The sequence below is a fragment of the Gekko japonicus genome, unplaced genomic scaffold (genome assembly GCF_001447785.1).
Source record: "Gekko japonicus isolate JY-2015 unplaced genomic scaffold, Gekko_japonicus_V1.1 scaffold2871, whole genome shotgun sequence".
NCBI classification, from domain to species: domain Eukaryota; kingdom Metazoa; phylum Chordata; class Lepidosauria; order Squamata; family Gekkonidae; genus Gekko; species Gekko japonicus.
The window spans coordinates 108,401-121,460 of record NW_015162039.1 but is presented as its reverse complement, the minus strand read 5'-3'; the positions used below and the strand labels follow the sequence as shown (position 1 = coordinate 121,460).

General features: G+C 48.3%; 1 protein-coding gene across 1 annotated transcript in view; it reads left to right on the top strand.

Moving 5' to 3' along the window:
* The window catches only part of PMS1 (PMS1 homolog 1, mismatch repair system component), a 77,008-nt gene that overhangs the window by 46,152 nt on the left and 17,796 nt on the right, over window positions 1-13,060 (top strand). Inside the window, exons 9-10 of the mRNA XM_015405579.1 lie at window positions 4,423-4,881; window positions 7,054-7,184. Of these exons, the coding sequence (XP_015261065.1) occupies window positions 4,423-4,881; window positions 7,054-7,184 (590 nt within the window). The remainder of the gene's footprint in view (window positions 1-4,422; window positions 4,882-7,053; window positions 7,185-13,060) is intronic.

Sequence of the window (13,060 nt, the reverse complement as noted above, 5' to 3'; positions counted from 1 at the left end):
GGGCGGGACTTGTTGCATGTGCCTCCCCCCTGGGCTCTTTACTGCCGGAGCTCTGCTCCTGTGCACTCCTGCAGGAAATGATTCCTGCAAATAAGCAAATACGAAATAGCCTTTTATCAATGAACAGACTGTTCATAACCTGTGGGACATTCCTATTTTTAACGATGCAGGACCAAACCAGTATTGTGTTTGTCACCAATTCCTTTAAGAAAATTTCACGAATACAATAATTCCTTTATGGAAAATACGTAAAACCTATCGGTTGGATTTTTTTCATGTGCTGTTGGATGTGGTTTGGCTAAGCTGTTTCCTGGTAATAAAGGTAAAGGTAAAGGTTCCCTTGCTCGAAAACCAGTCGAATCCGACTCTAGGGTTGCGGTGCTCATCTCCGTTTCAAAGCCGAAGAGCCAGCGCTGTCCGAAGACGTTTCCGTGGTCATGTGGCCGGCATGACTAAACACCAAGGCACACGGAACGCTGTTACCTTCCCACCAAAGTGGTACCTATTTATCTACTTGCAATGTCTTGCTTTCGAACTGCTAGGTTGGCAGGATTCCTGGTAATACTCAGGCTTTTAAAAAGAGCAAGAGTCCAGTAGCACCTTAAAGACTAACAAAATTTGGGGTAAGATATGAGCTTCTGTGAGTCACTGCTCGCTTCTTCGGATAGCTGCAGAAGAAGGTATCTGAAGAAGTGAGGAGTGACTCAGGAAAGCTCATATCCTACCACAAATTTTTCTACTGCTACAGACAGACTAACACGGCTACACATCTTCGTCTATCAGGCCTTTAAGAGATTTGTTTTGAGACTTATGATATGCACATGAGGTTCCTATGAATGTCCATTCCTAGGAATGGTCTGCATATAAACACCATGTCAAAGGAAATACATCCTGCTTTTGAATTATCTAGTTAACCTCTACAGCAAAAGTTGACTTCACTTGCTTGGGTTTCAGTTCTCCCACATTTCTGAAATTTCACAAGGATGTCTTTTTCCCTCCCTCCTGCTGACCTCAAACTGCTTCCCTGGATAAATTAATTGCACGCAGAAACAACTGATTATATTTTTTTTGTCAGTTACCTGGCTGGTTTTGGTGCCTGTATTGGGTCCAGCAACATTCAGATTCCTCAGAGCCCATGAATAACTTCACCTGGCTTCCACATTTATATATGTGAGCATTTCCAGGGGAATGGTCAGGATGACCTGCAGAAATAGTCTGAATCTCTACTAAAGCATCTTCTGTCAGTAGATTAATCGAGCCTTCCTGTTATCTGGATGCTACTTCTGTAAAGCTACTACAGCATTCAGGATATTTTTGAGGGGGGCATTTTTTCATATGTGCATGTGTTTGCACAGCTGGAAGTCATAGTAAGACAGATAAGGGGGGGTTGCAGTATAATACCGATGTAAGCGAGACAAATCACTGCAAACTGTTTTGATGTCATTCAGCCCGTCCTGAATATTGTTGTTAAGAATATTTTGTGAATGACATCAAAACGTATAGGAATCAAGGAAAGTCCAATTTGGAAGATTTATGACCATGTGGATGCACAGCTGTATGAGGTTGTATGTATGAAAAAGACGCCTCGAAACGAGTCTCAACTCCAGGGGAGTTCGTCCAATTCCGTCCATCTTCACCATCTGAAGTTTGACTTTTGTTGTCTGTAAAACATATATGAATGTATGGTTGAATATGTTACAATTTGCATTAATAGAAATTTGGTAATGCACAGTTTGCAGAGATTTGTCTTGTTTACAGCTGGAAGTCATGGCAACCTCTGGTGACTGACCCCTACTGGGGGCCTGTAGGATATTCAGAGAGATGGCTGAATAGAGCCTGCCCCCGCTTCCCGACTGCTGGTATTCCGAGGAGGTCTCCCATCCAAGTGCTAACCACAGTCGACCCTGCTTAGCTTCTGAGATCTGATGAGATCGGGCCTGCCTGGGCTATCCAGGGTGGGGTATTTTTTCTTTTCAAGGGACATGGCCATTTTCCACGTCCTAGATGGCAGATATTTTTTTTAATGACCCTGCGTTTTCCAGGAGGTGACCTATTGCTGAACCCAAAGAACCACTTCAGATAAATCTTAGTCACGAAATGGGACCTTTAGTTGTGCATAATTTCCACCATCCATGCAAGTAATATTTATTTATTTATTTATTTACCTTCAACTTCTACCCCGCTCAAACCCCTCCCGTGGGTCTCTGAGCGGCTTACATAGTTTTGCATTATCCCTATCTATGGGCACATGTATATATCGTATTAGGGGCGGGACTACCTAACAGCACCCGGTGGGATTCAGTTGATGTGTCTTCGTCTCGGCTCGGCTTCTCGGCTTCGGGTCGGCATCTTCCCTCCGCTCTCTTCAGGCTCTTTGGGAGATCTTTTGGAGTTGGCGGGCCCATTCTTATTTATTTTATAGAAGTTGACATCAGGCTACTAATAGTAAATAAGTAGAATAGTCCAAAGCAGCCTGAATAGCCCTGACTAGTCCAATCTTGTCAGAACTTGGAAGCTAAGCCTGGTCAGCAGTGGTTAGTATTTGGATGGGAGACCACCAAGGAATGCTATGCAGAGGAAGGCAATGGCCAACCACCTCTGCTCATCTCTTGCCTTGAAAGACCCATGAGCCAGTTGTGACTTAACAATACAGAACTGTTATCAGAACAGTCAAAACAAGGTATTTCCATTGTCTTGAACTTGCTCTTGAAAATATAAGGGACAAGACTTAACATCAAAATACAGAGGGAAAGGAAACTGAAAGAAAACACGCGGGGGAGGGGCTCGTGGCTCATTGGCAGAGAATCTGCTTGGCGTGCAGCAGGCCCCAGGTTCAATCCCTAGCATCTCCCATTTAGAGGACCAGGCAGTAGGTGACATGAAAGACCTCTGCCTATTACCCTGGTTAGCTGCTGCCAGTCTCAGTAGACAATACTGACCCTGATGGAGGCCCTCCTAGGGGAGGGGCTGTGGCTCAGTGGCAGAGCCTCTGCGTGGCATGCAGAAGGTCCCAGGTTCAATCCCCGGCATCTCCAGTTAAAAAGACCAGGCAGTAGGTGATGGGAAAGACCTCAGTCTGAAACCCCAGGGACCCACTTGCCAGAGAGAGTAGACTATATTAACCTTGATGGACCAAGAGTCTGATTCACTATATGGCAAGGGGAGGGGCTGTGGCTAGAGATGTAAAATTTCCAGAAATTTTGAAGCTCGGGAAAAAACCCGGTTTTTTTCGGGGGGGAAATGGAAATTTTTGGAAAAATTGAAAAAAAATGCTACATTAGCATTTCTTTTGTCTTTTCTAGATTGAAAGTCATTCTGTTACTTTAGGAACATAAAATATGACTATGGACATTTTTACTTGGCATGAAATTATCACAACTAGCATATTAAAAATATAGTGTATCCAAACAATTATTACAAACAGAATACCCATCCACATGCAAAAACAAAACTGAAAATTTTAAATTTTCTTCTGACAATCGCACCTCCTAAAGGAAGAAATGCATCTTCTTCTTGCATTGGAGAGTTCAGTTTGTAACCTAGAACTTGCTTGTCCTCAGTGCACAGAAATTAGATCAATCTGATACCATTTGTTGTTGTTCAGTTGCACAGTCGAGTCCGACTCTTCGCAACCCCATGGACCAGCTCCCGCCATATACCATGTATATATATATTTTAGAAATGATTTGGAAAATATTTGAACCCCTTGTCTTAAAATATTTTATTCAACATGTTAAAATGAAACGTTCCATAATCAATTTTTTTTCTTTTCTTTTTTCAATGTTTCCAATTTTTCAGGAAAAAACCAAAAAGGCTTCAGGAAAAAAACCGGGGGGGAAACGGTTTTCCCCCAAATTTTTCCGTTTTTGCCCCCGGGCTTTCACATCTCTAGCTGTGGCTCGGGGTAGAGCATCCGCTTGGCATGCAGAAGTTCCCAGGTTCAATCCCAGTTAGAAAGGACCAGGTGATGGGGAAGACTTCTCCGCCTGGGACCCTGGAGACCCACTGCCAGTCTGAGTAGACAATGCTGACCTTGATGGACCGACTATCTAATTTGATGTCAGGCAGTTTCATGTGATGGACCAACGGTCTGATCCAATATGAGGCAGCTTCATATGTTCCCTTTTTCCCCTTTCAAACACTGGTTTGTTTTCAAAAGGCGACCTGTAGGGCTCTTTTTGTAGCAGGAACTCCTTTGCATATTAGGCCACACACCCCTAATGTGGCCAATCCCCCAAGAGCTTACAGAGCTCTTCTTACAGGAACTACTGTAAGCTCTTGGAGGATTGGCTACATTAGGGGTGTGTCGCTTAATATTCAAATGAGTACCTGCTACAAAAAGAGCCCTGTATAGGTGTGCCTCTCACAAATCTCTGACTCGTAGCCAGTTTTCATCTGCATCTACAAACCCTTTCTCCTCAGATATGAGGAAAGAGCTGATAAAGACCGGGAGCGATATAACCGGCAAAGCCGAGAGGCTCTGGATCCGAACATACGGAGGTCGACGAGAGAGAGAGAGAGGAGGTCCAAGTCCAGGCTGAAAGACCGTCTGTCTGATCAGCCGAAACTCGACAAACTGTTCCATTCTCGAACGGGAAAGAAAGACAGTGGCTCCCACGCTATAAAAACTGTCCAGGTGCCCTTCACGATGGGTTCCTTCCAACAGAGGCTTCACCGGCTTGAGCAGAAAGAGTCGGATGAAGAACAGCTCTGTCTGATCCGTCTTTCGAATTTTCCTGACGCGTGGATAATTGCCTCGGATCAAAAGATAACGATGCTGAATCCGTACCGCGTGGAAGAAGCACTGCTCTTTAAGAAGCTTCTTGAAGACCATAAGCTTCCTGCCCAGAAACTAGACAGACCTATTGTGTTAACTGACAGGTAAAGGTAAAAGGGCATACTCCATTAAGTAAAGTCAGGCACGATTTCCATTGGATGATGCTTTACAACTGCTTCTCCCTTTGATGGGATAGAAATGGAATGACTCAGTTCAGACCGGTGTTGTGGTGGTCGGCAATTTGTCGTAGACAGAAGTGCGCTCGCAGTGACGCGTGAGCATCCGTAGAGTTTCCTGAGCACCCGGGGGTTAATTAGGAATTGGGGCTTAAATCCGCGTCATGGTTAGATGGCTTTGTAGAAATAACATGTCCATATTGGGAAGAAGAGGTCACTCGAAGTCTCAGAGCGGCTTACAGGCTCCTTTCCCTTCCCCTCCCCACAACAGACACCCTGTGAGGTGGGTGGGGCTGAGAGAGCTCTGAAAGAAACTGCTCTTTTTCAAGGGCAGCTCTTATCAGAACTACGGCTTGCCCAAGGTCACCCAGCAGCTGAAAGTGGAGGAGTGGGGAATCAAACCCGGTTCTCCCAGATTAGAGTCCGCGCTCTTAACCACCACACCAAACTGGCTCTGGGATTCTGAATGTATTTTTAGCAAAACCCTACGTTTGCCAGGGTTTTTTTGGGAAGGTGGCTGTTTTAGTTTTTGTCTATAAATCAGTTAACTATGGCTGGGGTGGGGATAAGGTAATGCTTTTTCCTTGGGGTAGGTTTAGAAAGGTGGGTGATCTACTTATGTGCAGATGGGCGTTCCTTAGCTTTTCTCTGTGCTACAAGACCGCTTGTTTGTTTGCAGATACATTTTCTAAGCTTCTCTCTCTCTCTCTCTCTCTCGTTGCGTATTTTTTTCCTATGGTTCTCTCTCTCTCTCTCTCTCTCTCTCTCTCTCTCTCTCTCTCTCTCTTGCCGCCAAGTCGCAGCTGAAAATCGCTTGCAGCAGCAAACAGTGCCCTGACCTGGATAGCCCAGGCTAGCCCAAACCCATCCGGTCTCAGAAGCTAAGCAGGATCAGCCCTGGTTAGTCCATGGAATGGGAGACCACCAAGGAAGTCCGGGGTCCCTACACCAAGACAGGCAGTGGCAAACCACCTCTGAATGTTTCTTGCCTTTAAAACCCCGCAAGGGTTCCCCATAAGTCGGTTGCGACTTGACGGCACTTTTCCCCGCCAGCAAACCGAGCTGGTTCACAGGTTAGCCCCAGTCTAAGCATCTGAAGAGGCCTCCTGGCTTTTTTTCTTCACTCCAGTCCTCCATTTTTCATTCCAGTCTTCCTTTGTCCAGTACATCTTTTGAGGGAGAAGATTGCTATCCACTTACCTTGATCGCAGCGGTCTCTTCTTGAAGGGAGAAGGGAGAAAGAAAGTTAGTGGGTGGCTGTTTGCCCTCTGTGCTTTCTCCAGCTTTGATAGCTCTTGCTTGCATTTGGGAAGGGGAAGGATATAGAATATAAGGAGAATATCGAATATAAGAAGGGTTGCGGTAGCTCAGAGGTTAAGATGCTGAACTGTAGACCAGAAGGTCAGTAGTTCGGCAGTTCGAGACCCGAGTGCCACGTGATGGAGTGAGCTCCCGTCTCTGGCCCCAGCCCCTGCCAACCTAGCAGTTCGAAAGCAAGAAATTGCAAGTAGATAAATAGGTACCGCTTTGGTGGGAAGGTAACCGCGTTCCGTGCACCTCGGAGTTTAGTCATGCTGGCCACATGACCACAGAGAAGACTTCGGACAGCGCTGGCTCTTTGGCTTGGAAACGGAGATCAGCACCACCCCCTAGAGTCGGATTCGACTGCTTTTCAAGCAGGGGAAACCTTTACTTTACCTTTAGAACATAGTAAGCCGCATTAAATCTGAGAGGACAAAGAAGACCAACGTAAAGAAGTTACTAAGCAGATTACTAGCAAGGAGGGGGAGTCCACCACTGTGCTGCTGGTGGTGACAGAGATAGCAGCTGTAGTAGATTTCGCTTTGTTCAGGGCACCAGACAAAGAGGAGGGGCTGGGATGAAGTGCCTCAGCAATGTGGGCCTGTAGTGGCTGTCTGAGTTGGTGACCACTACAGGCAATTGAAGCACCTACCTATCAGATGACGCATTGAGAGACTAACCTGTAACACCACTGAAAGGATTTGTATAAGGTTATTCTAAACAATTTTTTGGACAAATATACTAAAATTATGGAACAGCCGTTGAGTAGTAAACTAAATTAAATTTTTAATTTTTCAGTCTTCTTGGTGAGCCCTGTTACATGGAAGTTCTTCGTAACATGCCAAAGGAAAGCGGAGGGTTCGGCGGATCGTCCTATTTGCTGGATTCGAGACTTGTAGCGAATGGATTTAAGATAAAAATAATACCAGGTACAGTGTGGTCTCATAATTAGCATTTGACCCTATTCCTGTTAATTCTCCGTACGTATCTTGCTTCAGCTGGAAAATGACTGTGTTGAGGCAAGCGTCTCAAGGCCAAACTGGACAGGATAACAGGAAACAAAAAGATTTCAACTTGGATTTGTCCCCGTCGCTTAGTATATTTTGGTGGATGAGAAGTGGGGGACGTTCTCCATCCGGGGTTTGTCTCCCAGTAGCCTGTTCTCTGAGGTGATTATTGTTCCCTAGAGAGCCAGTTTGGTGTAGTGGTTAGGAGCGTGGACTCTAATTTGGGAGAACAGGGTTTGAGTCCCCACTCCTCCACTTGCACCTGCTGGTGTGATCTTGGCTCAGTCACAAATTCTTTCAGAGCTGTTCTCTCAGGAGCAGTCCTCGAAAGAGCTCTCTCAGCCCCACCTATTTCACAGGGTGTCTGTTTTGGGGAGGGGAAGGGAAAGGCGATTGTAAGCCGCTCTGAGACTCCTCCGGGTAGTGAAGGGCAGAGCATAAATCCAATCTCCTCCTCCTCCTCCTTCTGTTGTCCTGTCAGCTGAAGTTCTCTGCTCACAAGATTTATTTATTTATTTATTAGTTTGATTTATACCCCTCCCTCCCTGCAAAGCAGGCTCAAGGCGGCTTCCATAAAATTACAATAAATACAATTAAAATCATACATAAAACAATAAAACAGTAATAGTGTCAGCAAGCTGCCATTCTGTTTTCTGTGACCTCTGTGTACATATCCTTTCCCTGTTGCACCCGGCTTGTTTTCTATCATCCTGCTCCTGCGTTGGAATGCACAAGATAACTGCTGGAGGTTGTGTGGGGGAGAAGATGCTGTAATGCTTGCCTATTGCTTTTCTCATGAGTACTGCACCTGTGTTTTGTCTGATGTTCTGCCTGGTTCCCATGGACTGAGCGCGCAACCGTTTTATTAGCCCGCCAGCGGGAATGCTATTCATTGGATCTGTATCTGTTTGAATTTCCTTTATTATGCTTGACCTAACTGTGTATCCCCAGTTCTAACAAAGAACGTGTTTGAGTATGTCTTCAACGCTTTGAAATAAATTTTGCTTTTCTTGAAAACGTGGATTTATTCTCGATGCTTGAGGATCCAACACAGAGCCAACCACAAAATGGCTCTTACAAGAGGCAGAGGCAATAGCAAACTGTGGGGGAGTGAGGGGGAACCTACTTAACACGGAGGGGGGCTCAGGATCGGTCCCACATACCTCCGCTCCTTTGGTGTTCACGACTGCAGCCTCGGTGGAGGGTGCCGTGGGGGGAGCGATTCCCCGCCTGCCTGAACATCTGTCTTGGCCGCCTCCGACCCCTTCGCACTGGGGTCCGCGGAAGACTCATCAGCAGGATGACTGGACTATGTACAACACTCAGGGCACCCGAGAGGTGTACTCCCGTCGGGGGAGCGGATTACGTGAGAGTCTGTTTGACAAGGGATTGTTCCCGGAGCCGGGGACTACCTCGGAGAAGGGGAGTTCCAAGCAAGACCTCGAGGAGTGGATGTTCGAGCCATCGGGGCCGCGAGGCCACGCAGAGGATGAGGAGGGCACCGGAGCCTTCCAAACGGAAGAGGACTATGACCCACCCCCGGACTATCGACCTCGGGACCCCATCCCGGAGGAAACCACCGGGGAACGACTGGCAGAACTGGAATACTCGGTGAGGGACTTGTTGAGGACATTCCAGGATGTAATGGAAGCTCTGCCGGGAATGATGGACGTTAGAATGGCTAATTTCCTTGACGCACACGCCGCGCAGCAACAAGTTGTCCCTGCACCGGGAGTTCCCGCACCGCAGGTGCCTGCTCAGCCGCCGACGGGACCTCCGCTGCAAGTACCGGGAGTTCCCGCGCCGCAGGTGCCTGTCCAGCCGCCGGCGGGACCGCCTCAGCAAGGGCCTGTGCAACAGCCGATGCCGGGGGGTCCGCCGGTGCCGGGTCTGCCGCCACCGATGAGGCCAATGCCAGCGGGGCCACCGGTTGGTCCGGGTCTCCCTCTCAGGGGAGTTCCGGGTCAGCTGGGACCGTTGGTACGGCCTCCATGGCCCAGACCCAAAGATCTACTGGAGGCTACCTTTGACGGCAACCCAGATGAACTCGCTTTCTTCACGGTGAGAGTGCATAAATTCGTAGAAGAGAGCCGACACCTGTTCCGAAATGAAGCTGGTCTTATTGATGTCATCTCGGCAAGACTAAAAGGAGACGCCGCCACATGGTATGTTGGACTGCACAATGACCGCGGTCCGGAACTTTTGAATTTGCGAGCATTCATGTGGGCGCTGCGGGCGAGGTTTGAAGATGTCAACGCGAGCCAAAGAGCTAAAGCGTTTCTCCGCACCTACCGCCAGAATAAGAAGTCGGTTCGCGAGTACACACTGGAATTCCACAAGCAGGCAGCAAAGCTCCGAGACTACCCTGATCATATATTGGCTGAGATGTATCGATTGGGACTCAACGCAGACATCCGAGAAACGGTTCTGAAGACTGTCAATCCTGTCTCCCTGATGGCCTGGACCCAGGAAGCTGAAAATGCAGAGGATCGGCTCACCACCATCAAACTCGACTTGGCTGCTACGACCAACAGACCCGCCGCTGCCAGTGCCTCCAGACCCAAGACTCAACGCCTGTCGGAATCGGCACGAGAACTACGTATGAAGATGGGGCTCTGTCTCAAGTGCGGGGAGAAGGGGCATTTCGCTGTGGATTGTGGCAGCCGTCAGGTAAAAGACAAGCCGCCTACTCCAAGCCCGAAGACACCGCTGACGGGGAAGAAGGGGATGGCTAAACCGCGTTTCTCCAAAGCTCTGCAGGCGGCCCAAGGCCTGGAGGGAATCGAACCGTCTGCTGCCGAGTCAGAAGAGGAGGTGGTGGCTGAAACGGCGGAAAACGACAACGGCCTGTTGTGAGAGGCGCAAAACGACACGGCCATTCTAGCTCTGCGCCCAAGGTGGTGAGAGAAACCCCTTCCCTGTTTTTCGTGACTGTCTCGTTAATGAATCCGCTCCTGGGGACCCACGTTAGGGTGAGAGCGTTGATTGATTCTGGGTGTGGGAGGGATCTCATCAGCCCTAGAGTGTTATTGGCACTGGAAGCGGGGATAGTCCCCTTGAAGTCTCCCATCATTTTTACCCAAATGGATGGGGCACCCATGGAACCTTGTACACACGAGACTATGGCTTTGCGGTTGGGGGCTGGCGATCATTGGGAATCCAGATCCTTCATTGTTACCCCTAAATCGCAGTTTGACTTAGTACTGGGGAGTCCCTGGTTGTTTACCCATGACCCTTACATCTTGTGGGAAGAAGGGGTTGTCAAATTTGTGTCGGCTAAATGTGTAGATCACTGCTGGTTGGACTCGTGGGGGGACCAGCCGACCGCACAGTTCCCCTGCGGCGCTTTGCAGCCGGAAGAGTTAGCTTCTTTGCCTCGAGAGTATAGAGACTTGGCGAAAGTGTTTGGCGAAGATGAAGCTAACGAATTGCCCCCCCATCGCTCTACTGACTGTGCTATTGAACTTTTGCCTGACTGTAAATTACCTAAAGGTAAAATCTATGCGATGGGGCCGGCTGAGAAAGTTGAACTGCGGAACTTTATTGATAAAAACTTAGCCCGAGGTTTCATTCGCCCGGCTTCCTCCCCTTTCGCCGCGCCTGTACTTTTCCGAAAGAAGAAAGACGGGGGGCTTAGATTGTGCACTGATTATAGGGGTCTGAACGCTGTTTCTTTGTCCAATGCCTACCCCCTCCCGCTAATCAAGGACTTGGTAGCTGAGGCCACCAAGGGCAAAATCTTCTCGAAACTTGACCTCCGAGATGCATATTTCCGTGTGCGCATTCGGGAGGGGGATGAAAGTAAGACTGCATTTAATACCCCTTTGGGGCAGTTTGAGTACCTCGTTATGCCCTTCGGGCTTCAAGGGGCTCCGGGGGTCTTCATGAACCTAATCAATGAGGTCCTACATGAGTTCTTGTTCAAAGGAGTGGTCCTTTACCTTGATGACGTGTTGCTGTACTCTCAGGACCTCCCGTCGCATATTAAATTGGTGCGCCAGGTCCTTAAGCGACTTTATGAACACCACCTGTTTGCAAAGCTGTCAAAATGTGAATTCCACAAGACATGCATTGACTTTTTGGGTTATCGCATCTCTGGGGGGAAGGTGGAAATGGACCCTGCTAAAATACAGGCTGTACTTGACTGGGAACCCCCCAGGACCCGCAAACAATTGCAAATGTTCCTCGGATTCGCCAATTTTTATAGAAATTTCATCCAGAATTTCGCTCAAATTGCCCTTCCTCTGACTGATTTGCTAAAGACCAAGGGGAAGGGGTTTGATGCTACGAAACCAGGCGCCCCGCTTAAATGGTCCCCTGCTTGCGCAGAGGCTTTTGAGAAACTTAAACTGATGTTCACCTCTGAGCCAGTGCTGGCGCGCCCTGATGAAACTAAAAAATTCATTGTCCAAACTGATGCCTCGGATGTGGCAATGGGGGCCGCTATTTTGCAAGAAGGGGAAGATGGTCGTTTACACCCCCTCGCATTTGTGTCTAAAAAGTTTTCTGACGCTGAACGAAACTGGGGGATTTGGGAGAAGGAGGCATCAGCGATCCGGCTGGCTCTCTCCACTTGGAGGCAGTGGTTGGAGGGGGCGCAACTGCCATTTGAAGTCTGGACTGACCATAAAAATCTGGAAATGCTGAAATCCCCCCGTTCTCTCAACGCTAAACAACTTCGTTGGGCGGACTTCTTTGCTAAGTTTCGATTCACTCTTCGTCATTTCCCTGGGACGGCTAATTCCCTGGCTGACGCGCTCTCACGCCTCCCACAACATGACAGTCAGCGTGAAATCATCATGGACTCTGTTTTTTCCCCCTCCCACCTGGGGGGGGCTGTGGTCACCCGTGCGCAAGCGCGCTCGATTCCGCGCTCTGATGAAACTTCGCCTTCCCTTTTCCCTGGGGGGGGGGGGGCTGGGTCCAGAAATATATGTCTGCTTTTACTGCTGATGATGATGCCTCCCTGAAAGCGTTGCCAGATTGTGTCCGTAGCCCTGAAGGTCTGATTTATTCTGGAGACAAACTGTATGTGCCTATTTCAATGAGGAGGGAGGTGATGGAGTCTGCTCACGGTTCGAAACTGGCAGGGCATTGGAGTTTTGTTAAATCTCTGCAACTCATCCGCAGACAGTTCTGGTGGCCACAGATGCGCAAAGACCTCTTGACTTTTGTTCGGTCCTGCCAAACCTGTGCCTTGACTAAACCCAGAGTGGGCAAGCCTCCTGGTCTTCTGCAGCCACTCCCTACCCCATCGAGACCGTGGGAAGTGGTGTCCATGGACTTTATTACTGACCTCCCTGCGAGCAAAGGGAACACTGTTATTTGGGTGGTTGTTGATTTATTTTCTAAGCAAGCTCATTTTGTGCCTTTTCCTTCCTTGCCTACAGCTCAGAGGTTGGCGAAATCGTTTATGTCTCACGTGGTGAAAATTCATCAATTACCTGCTAAATTAATTTCTGACAGGGGGACCCAATTTGTTTCTAAGTTTTGGAGGGAACTTCTTTCCATTTTAGGGGTGGAACAAGGGCTCAGCAGCGCGTATCATCCTGAGACTGACGGACAAACAGAACGAGTTAATCAGACCCTGGAGCAATATCTTCGTTGTTTTACTAATTATCAACAGAATGATTGGTGTGAATTGTTGCCTCTTGCTGAATATTGTTATAACAATACTGTCCATAGCTCCACGGGCATGTCTCCTTATAAAGCTGTCTCTGGTTACGACAGCCCCCCCTCCCTTTCCTGGAGGGGATGGGCCAACGTCCTGTGGGGGATGCTGATACATGGTGTATGTC